We start from the raw sequence: 23644 nt of genomic DNA on the forward strand, positions 1-23644 counted from the left end.
AACACGTTAACACTATAAAAAGAGGTAAGGGGAATAAAAGAAGTTTGCTTAGTTTTACAGCCTTTTGTATGTTAAGGGCACAGAGATGCTATCACAAAAATTAAATGCCAGGGCTACAAAAGTGAGTATGAGTTTTAGAATAAATTAAGAAACATAAAATCTCTTCCAAGAGATATATTTAAATAAATTGCCTTTATTTTTTTCAGGTCACTAATTCTTGGAATCTGTTTTGGGTTTTTAGAAGTCGTTGACATAGTTATGTACAAACCTCAGTGTCCGCTTTGTAGCAAAGTTCTTCCAATACTGACATTATAAAAACAAGTTGTGAGCTTTGCCTGCACTTCGTAATGTTGATTCTAGTAGAGACATCATGGTGAAATTGACCTACCAACAAATGAAATTCACATTGATATTTTTAAATGACCTTGAGGTGTGCATTTATGTAGTACTTTTGCTCATTTTTCAGCTCATGCTATGTTGGGACTTTAAATGGGGAGGTGTAGTTCACAGTATTTAACATAGACTGTTGTGTTGGATGTTTCCATCCAAAAGAGCTGTTTTGTTTTGGTTTTGTGTTTGGAGTAAGTATCACGTTTGATATTTCAACACTAAACCATTTTTTGTTGTCAAAGAAAGTTTCTTGGTGTGAGATTACACTCTGAGCGTTTGAATACATACAGATGTATGTTCTGTTAGGCTGAACAGTTAGGATGGTAATTTATCTCTTAGGAAGTTGACAGTGGTGGGAAGCTGAAGCTGACGGATGATCCTGGCTATGCGGGCGAGGAGAAGAATCCAGTGGATGTTGTGTCAAAGCTTCTGGTTTGAGAGAGACTAGCACTCTGGTCTTAAACATGAAATGCTCTTCAGAGCACCTGTGACCTTTCACTGTCAGGAAAGGTCAGGGGAACAGAAACTGAAGCCACTTCAGGTTACTCAGTTCATTCAGTGTATCCTACACTGGCAGAAATCCAGTTTTAGGTGCAGGGAACTCCAGCTCATACCAAGCAACCAGGAAAACCACATGGCAAGCTCAACTCAGGAATGTCTTCATCCATCCTCTCTTGTTTTCCTTATTTGTTTGTTTGTTTTGGTCCAGGGCTCTTTCCTGGGGTTTCAAGCATCTACAGCAAGACATTTGTATTTATATATTTTAAAAAGGGATGTAACTAGAGTGTAGCTTCGGTGATGGCTATGCTGGCTGGGGAAAGCTTGTATTTTCTCCCAAATGTTTTGTGAACTTCCTGGTTTGTTTTTTTGTTTGTTTTGATACCTGAAATTCACTGTCTCTGCTTTTGGTAACTCATTTTCCTTTTTGCCATCCCTTCCTCCTGTCAAATCCTGCCCAGTCTCTTCTGGTGTCTGTTTCAGAGAAGCAGCAAAGTGAGGCTGACATTAATTAGCTGTTTACATTTACCAGTCGTAATATAAATCTTGCTGCTAAAGTTATATAGTGCAAATAACATCTGGCGTTGTGCTGTTTCTTTTCTTGGATGGGCCCTCTTGGTTTCTGAACAGTTGTACTTTTTAGGTCCTGAAGGCTTCTCTGACTGGAAGGGTGGCATTTTCACTGTGTCTATGTGCAGGCTTTATGAAAGTTAAAATTATAGGTCCAATAACCGTGATCCTGCCTTTAATCTCTCTATATTTTTAATATAAAAGTAATAGTAAGCATCTTTTAAATGAAGATACTGATTGTATTGTTTGCAATGTCCAGTTATTTTGGAAGAGTGGAGAGAATATATAGTTGTAGAATGATGTCAATGAAATAGGTTTTTTGTGTTTGGGTTTTGTTGTGGGTTTGTTTTTTGTTGTTTTTTTTTCCCCCGCTATTTTTGTATGGTTGCGGCCAAGATCCTGTTCATCTTGTGATTGGCTGTTGTTTTTCTTGGAAAACCTGTATTTTAATTGAGCAGAGATGGGTCCTCTGTCTTGTCTACAGACAATGGTGCCAAAGAAACGTTTTCAGGAGAATGAAGGGGAGAGTATTAAAGCAGACAGCCTTGGCAAATGTGTTTCAGAATCTGGAGAGAAAACATCTGTGTGGTTCTTGGAAAAGATTTTTCACATAGTAGCAGGAGACTGACTGGCATTCTCTTTAAATTTTAATTTTTTTTTTAGTCTCTTTGTTTGGAACTTTATTAACTTGAAGATACAGATTGGCTTTGTTTTAATTCATTTTACTGAAAAAAGTAATGAATGTACTATGCAATACTGACTATTACTAAGCAATACCATGTAAAGTCAGTCTATATGGGTTTGAAATGTGGATCTTCAAGTTTTCTGATCTAATTTAGAAAAATTCTGAAATTGTTGTTTCTAATTAAATGAGGTATTTTTCTTAGGTGAATTATTAGAGGACTTTGGAAATTGTTGTATTGAGAAACAATACATCTGGGAATCTTTTATATATTTCCACTTGGTTTATCGTGCGTCTACATTTAGATACAGTGTAAATATAGGATTCTTGAAGAATTTTAATTGAGCTGTGCAAATTCTGGCTTTGCCTAGTGCTTGTACATAAGCTGTCTTTTGTGGAGAGAGTACCTGTGGCTCCCAGTTTCTTCCTGACTGATTGAGGAAAGCTCTCTATTCAAGTGAATGGGGAATAGCTTGCAGGAACAAGAGTCTTGTAACTGAGGCAAGATCTTTCACAGAGAAAATGTGTTTTGTGACAGCCAGCGGTGCATTGTGCTAGTTTCACCACTTTCTCAAATTGGAATCAGCCTGTTAGCTCTTCTGCGTCTTTCTGGAAGTATAATTTTTTTTCAAAGAATGTCTTACAATAATTCATCAGGCCTCCCTTGTGATTAGTAAATACGTTTATAAATTTGTTGGCTGTTGAAAACCAATTTAGCTTGGGATGTCCCCAGTTCACACAGGAAAGTTTTGCTAGAGTAGCTGTTCCAATAAAAGCAGTTCCCTTGTGGAACTGCACTGGGATTGCATGTGTGCTGACCTTTTATCACAGAATAATTCATGTTTGCAAAACAAGGAAAGAAAAAAAAAATCTTGCTGCTCTTTAATTGCAGCAAGATTACTCTTCTAGTATAGCTACCACAGAGCCCCTGCTTGGGTAATATTCCTGTGGATGAGATCCCAGCAAAATATATTATCTTACTTTTCTCAATAATAATTAAATAAACCATATCTATATATTGCTAAGAGCGTGATTTAGTCAGCAGGACTTAGAATTGTTATATGACAGAAACTGCAAAATTGCCACCGTTCTGCCTTGGGTGTCAAAGTAGATGCATGGCTTTTCTTAAGAGGATTCTTCAGGGATTATTATGTCTATTTTGCAGTTCCTTACTGTTGTTCTCAAGTGTTTGTTATTGTTGTGACACTGGAAAAGTCACAGAGAATACTGATACCACTGCCTCTTTATTTTCTTGTGCTGTCCTGCAGTAAATAAGTATCGTGTTGCAGGAGTTCTTCGCAATTTCTTCGTATTTGGTCAGGTAATAAAAAATTTATCAGTTTGTCTTACAAAAGCAATGAAAAAGTTTACACGCCTTTCAATCAGTTTTTTTTATTGGAAGTTCTCCAGTAGGTTATTGGACACATTTCCTTATAAAGGCTTTTTTCAACTGATTTATTTTACACTGGCTCCACAGGGTGATTCTGAAGTCCAAAGATAGACAGAAAGAAGGCAGCAGATTCTTATGACTTGAAATGTGTTGCGGCCGATACAAGTCCACTATCATTTTAATATTACTTGAAATACACATCAATTAACAAACAATTTGAGCAAGTGACTATAAAAATAAATCTTGTGGTTCTCGTGCATCAGTGAGACTCCAGGAGAGTCTTATGTTTGTTGCCTTCTTGCTGCATGGACTTCGTAAGAGTTACGAGCAGATACTGGCTTATTTATAGAGATAGTTGGTGGGATCCAGTGAGTTCCAGGACACTGAAGCTCAAGAGACCTGGCATGCCTTTGAGGACAACCTCGTTGGAGCACAGAACAGTAGTTCATACAAATGCTCGGAAAAAAGAATAGACGTGTAAGGAGAGCTGTGTGGAGGGAACTCATGACTGACCATCAGTGAAGAAGACTTGTGCAGGAGGTAAAGTGAGGACAAGCTTGCTCAAGGATATAAAATACTGCCTACATATGCAGAGACACTATTAAGAAAGCCAGCAATTGACTAGAGTTGAACTGATAAGGGACATCAAAGGTAACGAGGAGAACTTCCAGCACTGCAACAGCAGTTAAAGAAGAGAAAAAAGAGTAACAAGGGAATCACAGAATCACAGAATTGCTGAGGCTGGAAAAGACCTCTGAGATGATCAAGTCCAGGCTATGACCCAACACCACCGCATGGGCTAGACCATGACACTAAGTGCCACATCCAGCCTCTCCTCAAACACCTCCAGGGACGGTGACTCCACCACTTCCCTGGGCAGTGCATCCCAGTGCCTGAGCACCCTCTCCGTGAGGAAGTGTTTCCTGAGATCCAACCTAAACCTGCCCTGATGCAGTTTCAGGCCATGGCCTCTCATCCTGTCACCAGTTGCCCAGGAGAAGAGCCCGACCCCCACCTGACTACGACCTCCCTTCAGGCAGTTGTAGAGAGGGATGAATTTCCCCCTGAGTCTCCTCTTCTCCAGGCTGAACACCCCCAGCTCCCTCAGCCTCTCCTCACAGGACTTTCCCTCCAGTCCCTTCCCCAGCCTCGTTCTCTCCTCTGGACCCGCTCCAGCCCCTCAAGGTCTTTCTTGCATTGAGGGGCCCAGCCCTGCACACAGGGCTCGAGGTGAGGCCTCACCAGTGCTGAGCACAGGGGCAGAATTACACCCCTGCTCCTGCTGGCCACACTGTTCCTGATACAAGCCAGGAGGCCATTGACCTTCCGGGCAACCTGGGCACACTGCTGGCTCGTGTTCAACCAGTTGTCACCCAGCACTCCCAGGTCCCTCTCTGCTGAGCTGCTCTCCAGCTACTCTCCCCAGTCTGTAGCGCTGCAGGGGGTTGTTGTGGCCAAAGTGTAGGACCCTGCACTTGGTCTTACTGAACTTCATACTGTTGGCCTCAGCCCATCAACTCAGGCTGTCCAGGTCCCTCTGCAGTGCCTTCCTACTCTCCAGCAGATCGACACTCTCCCCTAGCTTGGCATGATCTACAAACTTACTAAGGGTAGACTCAATCCCCTCGTCCAGGTCGTCAGTGAAGATGTTGAATAGGACTGGGCCCAATACTGATCTCCGGGGGACACCACTGGTCACCGGGCACCAACTGGATCCAGCACCATTCACCACCACTCTCTGGGCCTGGTCATCCAACCAGTTTCTTACCCAGCAAAGGGTGCATCCATCCAAGCCATGGGGTGCCAGCTTTTTCAGGAGCGTGCTGTGGGAGATTGAGTCAAAGGCTTTGCTGAAATACAGGCTTGCTGCTGCCTGTGGCAGGTGATTGAGTGACAGTGAGTGTGGACAAGACTGAGGCGCTTGGTGCCCTCTTTGGCTTAGTCTTCACCAGCAGGGTCTTCTAGGCCTTTGTACGTATAGACAGGGCTCAAAGTGGAGGGTAGCTATCAATAGTGGAAGAGGGTTGAGTCAGAGTTCTCTTTTGGCTATGGGCACAGAATCTTTGTGTGCTGTAGGGTATAGGGCACAAGTCTTCTAAAATTAACAATGCTAATGAGTACTTGGAAAAAAGAATAAGAAAACCAATGATGTAAATGTTTGGGATGAATATGAATGTTCATAGTGTTACTTCAAAATTTTTGATAGAGTCTGTTCCATTCGTTAACAATACCAAAATGTTTTGGAAAGTAACATCTCCTGCTGTTGATGAAGCTGGACAATTGTGAAGTCATGCACCACTGTCTGCTGCTTCTTAATTCCTGAAAAATGTGCTTAGTAATACAGCACGTCGCAAAGAAAATTTTCTCCTAAGAGCTGCCCTAATGAATGGGAGCAAATGCCTTTTGATACTTACAGCGTACACACAGTTGAAATATACAAGGTCAGCTAAAAAATAAAAAGAAAAGGAGGTTGGAGCAAGTTTGTTATGACTGTTAAACGTCAGAGATGCTGGCTTTGTGGAGTGAATCACAGTTCTTACAGATTTCAGCTCTTTAAGTTGTGGAAAGAAGTGCACAATTGTTTCTCTGTTATTCTCCCCTTCATCCATGATGGTTTTAGATTAACCTGAAGTTGATGTTGACAGTGGTGAAAATATAACTGTTAAGGAGGCAGTCAGAAGGCAGATAAGTTTTATATCATATATACTGTCAGTGTGTATTAAAATAAAATATTTAAGTCCCTATGTGTGTGCTTTCTTCTTATCTTAGTATTTCTGGGAAAATTTGTTTTACCATCCGTCAAACACAAGTGCTTATGTGTGAGACTGATGGTTAACAGAGCAGAGTGTTAAACACTTAGGAGTGGAAGTTTGACACAATGGTTAAAGAAGAAACGACAGCAAGATGTTCCTATATTTGCCCTTTTTTTTTCCTGAGCAATCTATATAAAGTTCCTTTAGATATCACAGGTTATAGATATTTCAAATTAGGATCAGGTATTAGAGTCCAGAGGAAGACCTGACTTACCTGCTGCAAAATGTTAGAATTTGTTAACGCTTTTCTAAACGCATCATGAAATGAGCTTTTGGGTTTCAGTCTGTCCTTAAAATTGTGACGAGCGTTCCAGTGAGTTGACAGAACAACCATACTGCTACTGTGGACTTAGTCCTAAAGATTCTGTGGTACCTTTGGTCGTCAGTATTAGTTTCTGTCTATGTCTGTTGCATGAAGAACTGGCTGAACTGAATTTGCGTTCCAAACAGACCTGCACGCCTCCCTTCCCTTCACTGGCAGAAAAAGATCAGCTTTGTGTTTACTGCTTTCCTTCCCACGTTCCCAGACAATTCTTAGTAATGGACTTGTATGGGGCCCAGATTAGGAGTGAGTCATTAGATACTGTATTATGTTCCAAGAACAAATTGCTTTAATAAGGGAGCATAATGCAATTTGAAACAAATTTCCTGCGGTATGGAGTATTGTAGTGTCTCATCTAACGTATGTCTTCACATTTGCAAGATATCTAGATCATTCCTTCTGCATCCAGAGATAACTGTGCGAATGGTGTAAGACACAGTGTTTTAGTTCTGTATGTAGTTTGTCGTGTGCCCATCTCAGCTTCCTGCAACACTGCTCTTCAGAAAGACCGAACAGTGATCCAGTAGTGTGCAGCAACTGGTCCCATGGATTTTGGTTTCCTGTCTTGATGAGGACTTCAGTTATATATTACTTCCCCTTCTCTACCTGGATTATATGTTCAGTAGAAGCCACTTCATCTAAGTCTCAGCCCTTTGGTCATTTTCCCTGTGCGTAATAATAAATCTTGCTCAAGAGATGTTAGAAACATTTTTAATAACTGAAACCCTGGGGGTTTTGTTTGTGGCAGGGTGGGGGTTTTTTTTGATTTTTTTTTTTTTTTCCACTGCAGCTGATGAACCTTTATTATGTCTGATCTTTTTGAGCAGGCAGTCCACTTGATTTAAATTATCAGGTTTGTTAAGGAGTGGTTTGTTGTCTGTCACTCTGAAATTTATTTTTCCACATTCTGTAGTATCAGTAATTCTTCAGATGTGTGCTGCAATGGGAGTTCTCTCAGGGAGGCTTCCAGAGCTAGGTTGTGCTTGAGCCAGATTGTTCTTCAGTTACTTCAGAGAGACAGGGAGCTACTGGAGAGAGTCCAGCAGAGAGCTACAAGGATGATTAAGGGACTTGAACATCTCTTCTATGAACAGAGACTGAGAGAACTGGGGCTGTTTAGCCTTGAAAGGAGATGGCTGAGAGGGGACCTTATTAACGTATATAAATATCTGAGGGGTGGGTGTCCAGGGGAGGGGGACAGTCTCTTCTCAGTGGTGCCCAGCAATAGAACAAGAAATAATGGGTTTAAGTTAGGACTTAAGAAGTTGCACCTCAACATGAGGAAAAATTTCTTTACTGTGAGGGTGCCAGAGCACTGGCACAGGCTGCCCAGAGAGGTTGTGGAGTCTCCTTCTCTGGAGACTTTCAAAACCCACCTGGACACGTTCCTGTGTGGCTGCCCTAGGGGATCCTGCTCTGGCAGGGGGGCTGGACTAGATGATCTCTAGAGATCCCTTCCATAACATTCTACGATTCTATTCCTTGGTAAGATTGCATTGCCCAGTGTCCTGTTGTAAGCTCCTTGAATGGAAGGTGCCCAGAGCGGACTGGAGGTCGGTTGAGGAATAAATTTATGAATTACTTTCTGGAGGTGCCTTTTAAAGCAAAAAATCCTAATAAGGCTTTCTGTTTCCTGTGACACTGTCCTTCTCTCTTCTTTTTCTGGAGAGTCCACAGCACTACTGTCCAATTTGACTTATATTTACTTAGAAAAGTATACGCAATCTGAGTTGGTTTGTTATTCAACTATTGAGACAAATGACACTGTTGATAAAAGTTTGTTTTTCTGTGCTATAAAGCATAGGTATACAGTAGAGTGTAATATGAAAAGGAGGCTATTATTTTTTGTTGGTATTGTTCGAACTTTCTATGGGTTTGGCCTTGTATTTTAGTATTTATTTTATGCTTCTGGATAGAAGTCCTGTTTTATTAGTTTCTAATGCTCTCATGTAATGTGTTCCTGTCTTGTTTTACCGCTCTAGTAGAAATATGCTGTCTGATAGTGCAGTGCTGCTTGATGTTTTTAGAAAAGTCAGCTAAAATGTCACTAAATGTGTGATATTTAAAAGGTACCCAACACTGCTTTTATTTCATGTTATGCTAGGTTATGTACTAATTTTATGACTTACTTGAAGTCTCGAATCTGTTCTTTCAGAACTGGCAAGCAGAAGGTTGTGTAACAGTGATGCACATTCTTGATGTCAGAAGCATCTGTTTGTTTGTCTGTGTGAGGGTTTTTTTGAAGAGAATTGTTTGATAGTAGCATTAGTATAGAAATGTTTCCTAGCTGATGGCAGATTGTCAGAGCAAGTTTTCTCATGGCATGCCCATGTTGACTTTCCAGCTGCAGAAGACTGGAAGAGTTTAATACAGTTTTATTAAGAAGACAAAATCTAATCAGTCAGACTTTCAAAGTATTATTTTGACATATCTAGATCTATTGTTTATTATTACTTTTAACATGTTAATAGTCTTGAATCACTCTTAAACCTTAAGTGTTTACCACTGCTTATTGGATTGTGTAGCCCAATTCTGTGTTTTATACAACAGTGCTGTAGGAGAATATTTTAAATGTAGACTCTCAAAGGGGATTTGTAATTTCACAGCCTTTGAGTATTTCATAACTTCTTGGAGTTATTATGTAGACAGATGTTTGCAGTCAATTCAGATGTAAGTACTTATACACACACAGAGTGGGAGAAGCAGTATAAAAATGTTTGTTTATACATTTAGAGTACAAAACAATGTGCTTATGGAGCTGATATACCATGTATGGTGTAGAGAGGCTGGGGTTTCTTCTCACAGGTGATTACCAATAGAAAGAGGGAAAGGCTTCAAACTGCAACAGGGTAGGTTTAGACTGGACAGTAGGAAAAAATTTTTCACGGAAAGAGTAGTCAGATATTGGAACAGGCTGCCCAGGGAGGGGTTTGAGTCACCATCCCTGGATGTTTTTAAAGGTCATTTAAATGTGATGTTGGGCGATATGGCTTAGGGGTGAGCTTTTTAGAGTAGGGTTAATGGTTGGACTTGATGATCCCAGGGGTCTTTTCCAACCTGAATGATTCTATGATTATACAAAAAAACCCCAAACAGAATCCTGAAAGGTGTGTGAGATTGTAATAACTTAATGTACTCAAGTGTACATAGTTAATTTTTTTTTTATAATGCTCCTGTTAGCATTAACGTGGTCAGCCCATGTAAATACTAACAGAAAGTCAAACTCCTTGGTGTACAGAGTGAAGTGTTGCTGCAAGGTGTTGGGAAATGCCATTGTACAAGACATAGAGTTTCCTTCTGAATGTTATAAAGAGAAATAATGTTTTTATTGCCAAAAATGTTTCTGGAGAGATTAATATTTGGGGTAGAAAATGTTAAATAGGATATTATTTTTTCAGAAACCTCTTAGGTGTTTAATTTAGCCTTAAGAGATAGAAAATGCATCTATCCACTTGGCTTTTGAGTGTCCTGTGGCCTTTAAGTACCTCAAGCAGGTTTAGACAGTTCCTGGTTTATCGCAGACTTGTGTCCTTTGGTGCCTATGTAGCATCAGAACATGTTTTTAGATGCAGTGAGTCTATCAGACTTTGCTGTATAGCAGAGGACAAAGTAAAGCACTGTTTTCAGGAGTGATGAAAGCAGTCTGAAACTAAGATATTGCAGCATTTTGATGTAGCTGTATTCCAATTTTCAGAGCAGTGGAAAAAGTTCTGTGCTGGAAAGTCTTGTGGGGAGGGATCTGCTCCCACGAGGTACTGGAGTTGTCACCCGGAGACCCCTTATTCTGCAGCTGGTGCATGTTTCCCCAGAGGACGGTCGGAAAACAGCTGGAGATGAAAATGGTAAGTGTGATCTAAGCCTGTGTTTTGCCTAGTAAAAGAGACTTTTACTTCCTTGTTCATTTGACTGAAAAATCACTTGTTGTAATCTTAAAACTTGAGCGTGCTTTCTAAAATTTAATTGGAAGAAAATACAGCTGTTGTCACATCTGTTTTGTCCATTTAGCAAATATCATGAAGTCAAAATCTTTTGGATATTCAAAATATCTTTACTATTTTAAGCACTCCTGTTTGTTTTTAGGAAATGCTTTTAGAAAAACAAGCCAAAGAAAGCTTTTTGGTTATGATAATTGTTGTCTAGAGTACAGAGAATGTGATTTTCTTGTATGTGTTTTTCTTCCCCTACTCTTTTGCTCTGTAAATAAGGTTTTTCCAGGAGAGGATGAGTTGTGTGACTTTTTAGAAGGAGGTTACCTTACTGGGTTGCACTGAGGGATTCCAAGCGCATCAAGAGCAACAAATGCTCTGAAGCTGGCAAGGCTGAAACTTGTGTCTTCTGTAGAGTTTCTGTAATCTCAGTTGCCCCTTGATAGTTTCAGTGCTCATTCTGTACTAACTAGTGCTCTTAATCTTAGGAAAGAGCAGCAGGGGCATATCCACCTTCTGATTGTAAGATAGATCTTAGCATTTTGATGTGGTCGGTAAAAAGTGCCCAGGCTTTTGTTGGTGTGATAGGCTTGGGGCTGTAATTCTTAATTCCCATTGTGTTCACATTTTTTTGAGTTTGTTTCTAGCAACAATAAGCCAAGGTAGTTCTTCACAGTATTTGTTTTCATGTAATATTTATAGCCTTTGGTTTCTGTGGAACAGTTACTTATATTGTTCAGCTGAAAAGGTTCAAGCTCCAATTTTCATTGTTCCTGCAAGCAGAGAACACAGTTCGTGTTCAAAACAATTAAGAATTTTTAGTGTGCAGTCACTGGATTTTGAGAGACTATGGGACGATTCAGATTGGAAGGGATCTGAAGAGGTCTCTACTCTAGCTTCCTACTCAAAAAAAGTCCAGCTCTGAACTCCAGACCAGTTGCTCAAGACTTTATCTAGTTGGGTCTTGAAAACTTCCAAGTGTGGAGAATTCAGAGAGTTTCTGGGCAACGTTTTAGAAGTGGCACATTTGATCTCTTTAAGTGTAGTTTTATGTTACTTTCATTGTGCAATATATAGGTTCTAGTACTTTTCAGAATGCTTTGATTATTAGTAGTAGGATAAAATATGGTTTTGTTGTGCTCTGCAACTTTACAGGCATAAAGTGTTTTTTTTAATTGGAGTATTCTGAGTCAAGACAGAGTCTTTCTGTTGTAGGTTGCATTTGATCTGGGGATTCTAGTTTTAAATTTAAAATGGAATAATGAGATTATTGCATAAAGATATTGGGCTAAATTAATATTTTTAAGACCCATTTTGGTCCTTGGGGGAAAAAAACCCAATATGTAGGAAGTACATGTTACATTCTTTTCTCGATGTTCCTTTGAGAGAGACGTGGGCTTGTTTGATAAGGACAAACCTTTATGACTTACCAGTTGCGTTTGAAATGCCTCTCTTCTCCCTCCAAAATTCAGGCAAATTGCGGTCTAAAGGGGTTTGTCACTCATCTGGTTTATCATATGTGGTTTTACATCTGAGAAGATGGGATCAAGTAGCTTGGAAAGAAAAAGGATGGCAACCTCTTACCCTGGCTGTGCTGCCTGACACTGTAATAAGTCAGTATGCTACTACAGGTCTTGTTATCATTTGTTATGAGGTGGATGTTGAGGTAGGGTTGAATATGTGCTTGGCATTTCTCAGAGGGAAATCTATCCATAGTCTTACAGAACAGGATTTTCTCCAGATGAGGGGTGGTTTCTTTACAAATTGAATATTGGGCAAGAGGATATCAGTCTTGGTATGCTGCTCTGTGAATGTGCTGGTAATGAACTACTCCCTGTGCATGCAGATACTTTTATGCAACTGCCTCTTTATGGTTTCTGTTTTTTGATTTGTCACCTTTATCTGTCCTAATGCTTGCTCTAGATATGTACTAGTGCTACATATAGTGCATTCATTTTAAAGTAGTACTAGTCTGTGGTTCTTACAAGTTTGTTTTACCCCTCTCTGAGTGTTTGCATCCAGAAAGCTTCCCTGGTTTTAACACAAAGTGCTTTGGATTCTGTGGTATTTGTTCAAGCACAGACAAATACCTTTTCTTCATGACTATGAAGGGAAAAAAAAAATCTCTCTCCAGTAGCTCAATTTTCACATCTTCCGATGTATGTGAACTGCCAAAGAATATCAGTTCGTAAAAGTTTAGGGATTTTATTTGATTTTGGATATTATTCTTTTTTTTTTCTTTTTTTTGTATTTGATTCTCGGGAGCACATGGGTAAAGATTTTTGAGCAAAAATTGCAGTCAGATGTTTGAACTAGCTCCTGGTTTTCTAACGTGCAGCATTAAAGATCATCTCTGCTGTTCCTCAAAGTCGCTGATGAGCTGTGCGATACGTTTGTACGGTGCTTGGTCACTGAAATAAATCAAGGTAGTCAGAAAACAACAGAGAGATGAATTTTCTGTTAAATGTGAAGTGCTGTGTTTTCGTAACGTTTCAGACTGATGTATATGTTCTACAGAGATATGTGGGGTTTGGTGTGAAGGAAATGTTCTCATTATGCTTTTGTTGTTTATTGTTAGCCTTTAGTGATTCAGCACATACAGGGTGTTTGATGTGATACCACCCTGTGCTATTCTCTTATCAAATTGCAAGAGAAGCAGTGTTAGAGAACTGGGCCTGGTTTAGTGAATTATTAAATGGTCTTGTGGCCGAGACCTGTTCTGGTAGCTTGGGAAATGGAAAAGGGAAGGGAACATGTGAGTGGTCAGTTAGTAAATGTTCTTTTCTCTTTTCCTTTTTTCCCTCAAGATAGGAAGCTGAACATTGTTCAAATTCTGAACAGATAGAATTGATATGTAACAAAAGAATAATTAATACAGGTCTGTCGCTTGCTAAATCAACACTATTTTGTCAGCTTTTTGCTCAACTTCAAACAGGAATCACTTACCCCTTGCTTCCAAACAGTGTGGACTGCTTCGTTGTACTTAGCTTTGTAGAAGCACAAGAGCAAAAGAGCTTTGACTCTAAAGACCTTGCCATCTAGTTAGCTTCAAGGGTGGAAGAAATGATGCAACAAACAGAAGGCATTGGAAGGTGTGCACCGTTTTTACACAAGTTGGGTTTATTTATTTTTTGTTTAGACGACAGTGAGCGAAGAAAGGATGAGGTGATGAGGGGGAAAAGAGAGTTCGGATGGTGGTGTGCTGGGTCCAAGGACTGTGAAGGTATGGGAACTAGAAAGCTAGGAAAGATCCTTCCAAGACCCAAGATCGTTCATGCTTTGCTGGTTTTTATTGGTTTTAGTGTTTGGGAATTTCTCGCTGCCATGCTGTGAGAAATCCTCTGTGGTGGTAGCCTTTTATAGCTAAACAGCTTCTTTGCAGTCTCATTGTCTCTGAAGAACATTTCTACTGCTTTAGGAAGGCAGAGATACATGAGACAGGTAGCACTGTACTGTGTTTGGGCTTCTTTGCAATGTAGGAGGTAAAAAAGTAACAATTTGGTGGAGTGCATTCCTGAGAAAAATACTACAATCCCGTCTAGTTGTCCATTATATTAATCAAAGTTTTCAAATTTCACTCCAAGATATGAAAAGCCAGAAAAGCTTTACTCAGGTGATGGGTTTTTTTGTGATAGGCGTGAACTGTTTGTTCTTAAGAGCTGCTGTTTTAATAATTTCTTATAATCTGTAATACTTAATTTTATAATAACCAAAATGTCATTTCTGCAGGCTTTATGTGGCATTGAATCTTGAATGTAATCAGGTGATTAATTCACCTGAAAGTTTTGCCTGAAAAACTTACAGAAAGTGATATAACTGGGGAAAGACTGGTTTACCAGTGAAACTAATGATAAAAAATGATCTACATGTGAACCAGAACATTGCGTTGTTGAATGTAGGCTAATTAAAATATTTTCCCTTTGCCTTGAGCATCCTTACATTCTGAGTAATGCAAATCCTTCCTCCTTTCTTAAAAAGTCATTTGCATTAAATTTGAGCTATTGGGAAATTATTCTCAAATATTAAAGGGGTGTCATTACAGACTTCCTCAGAAGAGTGGGACAAGAGTTTCCCCACTGTAAAAAATGAAACTTCTAGAAGCTTGTACTTGGACCAGATGAGGTTTTCTGTACAGGTCAGGAGAATACAATTACTCCCTACAATTACTCCCTGACTTTGTTCTTTTATTCTTTTTTTTTTTTTTTTTAATGTTCACCAAGACTAAGCCATTTATCATGCCTTCAGTCTTCTCTTGTGTTATACATAGCAAAGAAAACTTGCAGTTTGTTAAAGCTTAAAAAATTTTCAGGCTCCTTTGATCCATAGATGTTAACAAGTTAAAATGCAATGCCTCTGACTAGAATGTATCTTTTTTTTAATACATATTTTAAAAAGTTAATAGATTATACTAAAATCACCACATTTCTTTATACGTAGAACTAAGACTAGTACCCAGATGCAAATTGCTATGACACCACCAAATGAGCAATACAAGCTTGAAGATACTGTAGTTTCTACCTGTATGTGCACTTTGCTGTATTTCCTCTGAACTGTAAATAAACTAAACCTGTTTAAAAACCTGGAATTAATGAGCCCTTTCATTTTGCACTTATTTTACATACTGTTATATAATTTTGCCTATTTACTAACCAAGACAAACAAAAGTTGCCTCCTAACAAAGGTTTCTTCATAGCTCATACGCCTGCAGAACAATAAGGATAGAAGTAGTTTGGGTTTTGGTTTTTTTTTTTTCCTTAATGCATCCAGTCCATCTAAATCAGTTTATTTCCACTCATGGTCACCTGAGCAAGATGTTAAAATAACTCCTCAGCTGTACTACGCTTTCCAAAGCCTAGAGATGAACTGATTGTTGCTGTGCTGCTTGCGTTTTATACCAAACAGGCACGTGCCAAAAATTTCTTCACCAGCGTTTGATTTTGCACTGTGCTGTACTGGTATCATGTAAAAATAGAGAGATGTAAACTCATCGACCCTCCAGTAAAAAGGTGGGGGGATTTTTTGTACTGGGATTTCCATAATTTTTTTGAGAAAATTAAAAGTTCAGAAGTGCGATAGGTAACGTTGTTGTCTCTTCTTAAATCTGTCTCAGAACTGCAGTAATTGTTTGGGGTTTTTTTTAATTGAGCACTAGAAAGATTGATGCAAAACCTGATTTCTTTCCCACAGTAATATTACTTGCAGTGACATTAAAAATGTTTCTGTACTCTTTCTCATTCTTGCCAGAAGTAAATTATGAGAAACGTATTTTGCCTAAGTTCAGCTTTGCAGAACCTAATAGTGCTGGTTTCTGTGCTCAGATCAAAATATTGTGAGCTGTTGGAATTAGATGAATGGCAGTTATAAAGTCATCATCAAGTAAACTTTGTTGTATGTAATATCTGATTAATGTGCATCATTTATCAGTGTTAAGATCTTTCTGTGCATATTGTTAATATGTTACACATTCTCATCAATAGTAAAATAGCATGAACATCTGTCTGCATGTGTTTGTGATCTTTGTAATACAGTCTCGTATTGAAAGTTAATAAAATGCTATAGTAAATATGATTAACAATTTTAAACATCATTCAATGCTGTTTCTCTTTAACTGCAGACCCTGCTACATGGAAAAATCCAAGACACCTTTCTAAAGGTTGCCTTTATCCACTTGCTTTTTCTCCCTACACATAAAGTGCATGCTTATGTACACTAAACCATATACATTTCATGCCACTTTATTGTTGATTACACTTTTCCTTTTACACTTTGGCCGCTGTGTTGATTGATTATTTTGCTGAGTCTTGTGATCTAGTGATTTTTAGTTTACCGACCTTGTTGCATTAGAACGAGATGACATTTGCTTTTCTTCTGTGTCGTCGCTGCTTTGTAGAATTTCCTGCACTTTTAATTCCCAAATCCTTTAGGAGAAAAAACTCTATTGATCAGTGTCTTGAAATTCAACTTGAGTGGAAAAAATAACTTGAAAGATTACTTGATTGTAGGTAAGCAGTGTGTTTTTTAAATGGCCAGATTTCTTGTAGACTGTTCTTCTAGAGCAGATTGCTGTATTGGGGAGCTTGAGGGGAAATGACCACAAACACAAAATTTGAAATGGAACTTATCACTAATCCTTGGAAACCTAGTAATGGTAGTGTGAGCATCTCACAGTGTGACTCAAACTGCTTCCTGCGCTACGGAGTGGGAATTGACAAAACCTCCTTTGCCTTTTCTGGGACTGCTCTGGAATAGCCCCCAAGGAATTCTGGACATCAGTAGTGACTGACAAGAGTTAAGATGTTTGGTCCTTGACAGATTTGGGAAGAGACGTGTTCTTCTAAGACTTCATTATTACGCACAATTCTTATGTATTTTCTGTTTGCTTGGGTTTGGTTCTACAGGATTTTCTAACTTTTTCTTTCAGCTGTTATTTGTTCTCCCTTGCATGCTAAATAAAAGATGCTAAAAGCTGGTATTATTTTCTGGGATTTTTAAGCTACTGCTGAAAATTATTTTATTTTCTATTGCAAGCTGATACCTAATGAAGTAGACCATTTCTGAAAAATGGTGGGATAGCTGATCGGCTCAGTCAGAATGAGGAAGGTGGACCTTGTGTAAGAAAGATAAATTAAAAAGAATAAATGAGATGCAATGTTTTAGGTATTTAATCAGAGTCATAAATGTATTTGTCCTGAGCTATTTAACATCTAACTGTAGAAAGCAGACAATTATTCCCTTGCTACTTGAAAAAAACACCATAAATTGCATTGTAGTTTTCGACAAACAGGCTCTTGGAAAAACGTCATTGAAATATCTGCTTCCTCTTCCTCATGTATCAATTCTTTGCTTTCAGAGATAGATGCTGAAGAGTGGGGTAAATTTCTTCACACCAAAAATAAGGTATGTTTACTCTCATGATGGAGTAGCAGTGTCATAAATATGACATCATATCAGCTATCATATATATTTATATATTTTCCTCTGACTGTCCCAGAAAGATAGTGTTTTGCCTGCTACACTACGTGCCAGAATATTGGGGTTTTTCTGGTTTGCTTTTTATGAGTAAGAAAATTCTTGCAAACTCAAGACAAAAAATTATCAGTGGTTGTCTGTTGTGTGGGTCACTGATTCTGCTGAGTTATTTATGTTAATCCTTTTTATATTGTTTTGTTGATTTTCCTTTTTTATTGTGTTGGCGAAATTTGGAATGGGCGTTGCAAAGACGAGGAAGTATATAATCACATGTCGATTCAGTCCACTGAAGAAAAGGCTACTTCCAAGACTTATTAGGAAGCTGTGAAAAGGAACAAAGACCCTAATGCACATGGAGGGGGGAGGGGAAGCAGAAATTATGATGACTTTAGACTTCAGTAAGACAGTCAAAGCTTAATTCTTAGTTTGAAGAAAGTAATCTTTTTGTTGGCAGATGAGTTACTCAAGCGTTTATTATTTAATCTGATTTCTTCACCTAGACAGTGCTAGAAATTGAAAGAAATCTAGAGAGAAATGCAGAGGTAATCTGTGCCAGGGTAGCTCTGTGCTAACTTCTTTTAGACTGCTGAAAGGAGAATAGTTTTGACAAGAGTGGAGAAATATTGAAATGAAACTGTTCTTAGTCCTCTTGGAGATGAGAGGAGTTTCAGACTACGTGTTGTTTATTAACTTCAAGGATTGCAACTAGATTAAAAATGGAATTAAATGTTTGAAATTCTCTTTAGGTGAACACTATTTTATACCTTTTCTGATGTTGATGGGGTAATAAGTGCTAATAAGTGCCATCTCACAGTATTAATCAGCAGATTAAATACCAAGATTCCAATTTCTGTAAATTGTAGCACTGATGATTGCTGTTAGCATTAGCTTAAGGACTAATAGTAATTCTTGTTTTTTCTTACATTTTTATATACTTGGTTGCAGTGTTTTTCACTGTCTCTTGGAGAAGAGACCATTATTTTACAATTTTTACAATTAAGTAAGTGTATGCTGTCTTTGATTTCTAAACAGTTTATTTGTTCCACACTTCAGATCTATACAGATTTTGATGAAATTCGTCAGGAAATAGAAAATGAAACGGAGAGAATTTCAGGAAATAATAAGGTAAATGTTACACTGTCAATCTTTATCTTGTTATAGATGCTCTTGCTGCTTAAACCTTTCTTGAATAGTTTTTGCGGCTAGAAGTGAAAAGCACTGACCTATTCTAATGAAGAATACAATAATGCTGCTTCCCGTCTTGAGATTTTTTTCACTGTATTTGTGAGATAAATTACTTCAGTTAAAAGAAAATGCAGAGAATTGCTGTTACTTTACTTCAAAGCTTCTGTGGTAATAGTGCACTACAATAGCAACTACACCTTTTGGCTTTCTGACAGCTGCATTTAAATAGTGCAGTACAGTGATTAATTTGTATTATTAATATGTTTCTAGGGAATCAGTCCTGAACCTATTCATCTTAAGATTTTTTCAGCTAATGTTGTAAATCTGACTCTTGTGGACTTACCTGGAATGACAAAGGTAAGATGAGAATGCTTCCTTTCTGACTCTCTGTGAACATTTTAGTTTGAAACAAGGGATGTATGTTTGCTCTCTGACAGTATTTTGTGTTGTTAGATAAACAGCTTTCCCAGGTTAAGTAGATGGTTATATAAATTTGAGTTGTTACCATCTTCTTGTGTAAAATTTGGGTTTCTGGTGTTCTTCAGTGTTGTAGGAGGTAATTTGCTTAAGTTCTTCTTTTTTCTATATACAACTGAGGGATTGGAGGTGTTGTGCGGGCTGCGTGTTTTTTTTAATAGAGGAGGTGGCACTTGAAGTTTCAAAGTTGTACCTGCAGGTGGACGGGTAGTTGACAAATTTGAAAATGTTTTCCCCATTGCTTCTCCAGAAGTTGCTATATGTATTTTGCAGAAGAAGTTGTATAAAGTGAGGATACACTGGAAGAAGTGTTCACCTCCTGTTTGTTAAGGTTTTATACCAAATAATTTTCTCTGGCACAAAGATGACAAGATGACTTCTTTCCCTGCCCATGCACACATACACACTCCACTTTGCCAGTTGTGCAGGTAGTTCTTGAATAGCAAGTCTTCTTGACAACAGTATCAAATAATTTGAACTAATTCTTCTTTCTGTAAGAGCATTTTTGATTTTTTTTTTTTTGTACTGTTCAAGATCTTAGTTTTCTTTCCTGTTTGTTTGTGAAGGGGGAAGGAAAGGGCTGGAAGACTTTGTCTTATACCATGGCACGGGCTGTGAACTTTCAATGAGTGATCTCACACAGGCATAAATATACAATTTTGAACAGTTCTAGTTTGTTTTTTTTCTAGGTGCCTGTTGGTGATCAGCCTAAGGACATTGAACTTCAAATAAGAGAGTTAATCCTTCAATTCATCAGCAACCCTAATTCAATTATTCTGGCAGTCACGGCTGCTAACACGGACATGGCCACTTCAGAAGCCCTTAAAATTGCACGGGAGGTGGATCCAGATGGTAAGCAGCAAGAAAAACTGTATCCTGTAGTTCAACTCCTTTTTTTAAAATTAAATCCTAAAATAAAACTGAAGTTGTTTGATCAAAAAGCAGCGAGAAAACCAAATGTCACTGCATTTCCTAGAAAATACAATTATTGTATCTGCTTCCTGCTGCAATCTCTGCAACTCAGAGAATGCTGTGATGAGTCAATAACGAATAGATTTCTTGCTTACAAACAGGCCAGATATGTATTTTAGTAGTCATAGGAGCCATTTCTATTTCCAGAGCAGTAAAATGGCATTACAGAATGTTGGAGGTTTTGAGATATAGTAGTTTACCGTGGTCTGTGAGGATGACTTCATGCTTTATTGCTAATGTTGTTTCTTTTTGTAGAGAAAATACGCCATCCTGCAGCTAGTATTTGACTGTCTAGCTGTTAGTGACTTTTAGAAAGAATAAAATCAATAAATACTGTCAGTGTCCATTTTGGTGCCCTGCATTTATGTGACAGAACTGACTGATTCAATTTAGTCTAGAAAGAGAATTATTGTTTTATATTTACCTAATGACTTTGAAACAGATCCGAAGCTACTGGCTACCCGCTTCTTGTTTATGTGAAGCGGTGTTAGTGCCATTGACTAATAAATGGCACTGTGTGAAAAAATAGGTATAGTAAACCAAGCTAAAATTTAGCGTTGGTGTGGTTTAGCCTCAAATTTTTCTTCCCATAAAGTGTAACATTTCTTGATTGTTTTCAATCTCTGTGTCTGCTTTGGCCTGGCTGCCTAAGCCTTGATGGGTTCCACAGGCATGTAGCTTTGAGGGAGAACCTCTCCTGGCAGTCTCCTCAGTCATACTGTCCTGGTTCAAGGCAGCAGACCCTTTCCTTTTACCCCTGTAAAAAAGATCAACTGTAACTTTTGGATCACTACTCAAAATTCTAAACCTTAAGGGTCTGGAGGTTCATGTGGCAAGTTCTGTAGGAATAATAATATGTAGTGAGAACTAGAATTACTGAAGTAGGTAGACTCTGACTTGCATTTGTTGCATTCATCTGAAAGTTTCAGAACCCAAGAACCTACTGATCTCACTGAGGTACCAGTTTATTTTGAAACTCAAAAAGCGTGTGTCATGTTTTAAAAAAAGTTCTTGCCACATTTTTTTCAGACCCAAAAGCCTGGGAAAATATTAAGGTCACATGCAAAGTCTGTGCATGTTAGCCTACCTGTTTAGATGTGCAACATTTACCTATTTAATGAATTTAGGTCCCTTTTTCCTCCACTGTGTCCAATGTGAAGCTTAATTTTAAATTAGAAAACGTTCAGTAAACATATGTTTCGTTAGCAAAAATAAATCCCCTAAAGCGTCTTCAGTGGATGGATTTCGAGCTATTCAGTCTCTTGGGGTTTTCAGTGGTTTGATACCCTGTGCTGAAAGTGGGCCTGTTGCCTCCTTTAGCAGCTTCTCCAGTGGGTAGTGGTATTTCACATATGGTTCTGAACAGATTGCCATTACGTCTGGTCCTTCGTAGATGCTAGAAATGTGTTCAGTCAGCTCACACTTGCATGTCTTCTGCCTCCCTTACTCAAGTCCTCCACAAATGCTCAGTAATGCCTCTAACCTGTAGTATGCAAGAATGTTTGTTGTAATCAGCAATGACGAGAATTTCAAACTGTGTGGTGCCTGAACCTTTTTCTTTAACCAGCCCCGTGTGGGGAACAGAGCCTGCCAAATACTTTCTTACACCCCTGTTAATAAGGGCCCCCAGATACACCAATACCACATGTTCCTGCACTAATCTTTGCTGGTTTGCAGTATTAAACTTCATGCAACTCTATGAGGAACTTTTTGAATGATGGGTTTTAGCTGCCTCGATGAAGACAAAACATCCTTGTGAGTGAGTTGTCCTTTTGGTAGGTCGAAGAACCCTTGCTGTTATCACAAAGCTGGATCTCATGGATGCTGGCACTGATGCTATGGATGTGCTCCTGGGAAGAGTGATTCCAGTCAAACTTGGCATCATTGGAGTAGTGAACAGGTCTGTCTCGGCACGTCGATTACTTAATAAAGTAATGCTTGAACCATGAATATGGCTTTAACAATAAGATGACTTGATTTTGAAATAAACTTCTGAATAAGTGAGAAGCTTGTTGCTAACTTTTGAAAAGCCTGTCTGTTCTTCTTACATTCAACCAACAGTTAATTAGAAATGAGTAGGGACACTTCCTCAAAAAGAGCTGTAGTGTCACTTCTTTGCGCTGTTGTTTCTTAGCTTGAGAGATGCTTCTGGCCAGCTGTTCACGTTAGTGCTTATCCATTACAGATCTTGTATGTATCAGTGCTAACTGCATATGGCTATAGTACTGTTCACTTTTAATTTTTGCATTAGCTAGGTTTTGATTTGTTGACTGTGCTGCATGGAACAACAAATAAAACCCTTTATTGTCTAAGGAGGATGGGTTATGTGTGTAAAGCAAAAAACAGCTATTAGATGTCTTGTCCAGAAAAGGAGAAGTGTCTGTTATTTTTACTTTGCATCTATTAACCAGCGTGTACCTCTGTCTTTTAACTTCAGGAGTCAGTTGGATATTAACAATAAGAAGAGTGTAGCTGATTCCATTCGTGATGAGTATGGTTTTCTTCAAAAGAAATACCCTTCCTTAGCCAATCGAAACGGAACCAAGTATCTTGCTAGAACACTGAACAGGTATTACATTATCATGTAAAGTAAAATAGATGCATGTAAAGTCAAATAAAAGAGTGCTTTTAATGTAACTTTTAAGTTATAAATCGATCTGTTAGAAATATATGTAAAAATTTATTTTTACCTTTCTCGTTTGGTGCTGTACAGTGATTAAGGAAACCTCTGTTTTGTTCCAAGTGTGGTAAATGTTTACTTTAGTGACTTTTTTCTGTCTCTTCTCTTTTGATGAAGAAGATAAAGCTGAAACTTTTCCTCCCTTCTAATGAGGGACCGTTTTCTATTTTTAGATTACTGATGCATCATATCAGGGATTGCTTGCCAGAACTGAAAACCAGAATCAATGTTTTAGCTGCTCAGTACCAGTCTCTGCTAAACAGCTATGGGGAACCTGTGGAGGACAAAAGTGCCACTTTATTGCAGCTTATTACCAAATTTGCCACAGAATATTGTAACACTATTGAAGGAACAGCAAAATACATAGAGACTTCGGAGCTGTAAGTACCAAATGGTTTTCTGTAACATTGGCTTTAGCAGTTAGATCGACCCAGTGGCTCCCACTGGCTTTTATTGACAATAGTACTGCACTAGAGCATAACATACTCAAACATACTTGAATCAAAGTAACTGTAAAAAATGTTTGCAATGACAGCTTTTTTTTCCTTGTTTGGTACTTCAGTTGCTATTTTATTCTTTCAGGTGTGGTGGAGCCAGAATCTGTTACATTTTTCATGAGACCTTTGGAAGAACTTTAGAGTCTGTTGACCCGCTGGGTGGCCTTAACACAATTGATATTCTAACTGCCATTAGAAATGCTACTGTGAGTGATGCTAAGTATTTCTAAGTGTTGTTGCTATATATTGGATTTGAAGATAGGGTTTTGATGA

General features: G+C 38.5%; 1 protein-coding gene across 1 annotated transcript in view; it reads left to right on the forward strand.

Annotated features, from left to right (window-relative positions):
* Positions 1-729: 729 nt before the first annotated feature.
* DNM1L (dynamin 1-like) overlaps positions 730-23644 on the forward strand; it is a gene marked incomplete at its 5' end in the record, with an annotated part of 39210 nt that continues 16295 nt past the window's right edge. The window contains 10 exons of the mRNA XM_009868658.1: positions 730-822; positions 10360-10507; positions 17442-17488; positions 18614-18685; positions 19016-19102; positions 19912-20074; positions 21974-22094; positions 22632-22763; positions 23048-23254; positions 23457-23577. Coding sequence (XP_009866960.1) covers positions 730-822; positions 10360-10507; positions 17442-17488; positions 18614-18685; positions 19016-19102; positions 19912-20074; positions 21974-22094; positions 22632-22763; positions 23048-23254; positions 23457-23577 — 1191 coding nt within the window. The remainder of the gene's footprint in view (positions 823-10359; positions 10508-17441; positions 17489-18613; positions 18686-19015; positions 19103-19911; positions 20075-21973; positions 22095-22631; positions 22764-23047; positions 23255-23456; positions 23578-23644) is intronic.

This window comes from Apaloderma vittatum, unplaced genomic scaffold, assembly GCF_000703405.1.
Source record: "Apaloderma vittatum isolate BGI_N311 unplaced genomic scaffold, ASM70340v1 scaffold5844, whole genome shotgun sequence".
NCBI lineage: Eukaryota > Metazoa > Chordata > Aves > Trogoniformes > Trogonidae > Apaloderma > Apaloderma vittatum.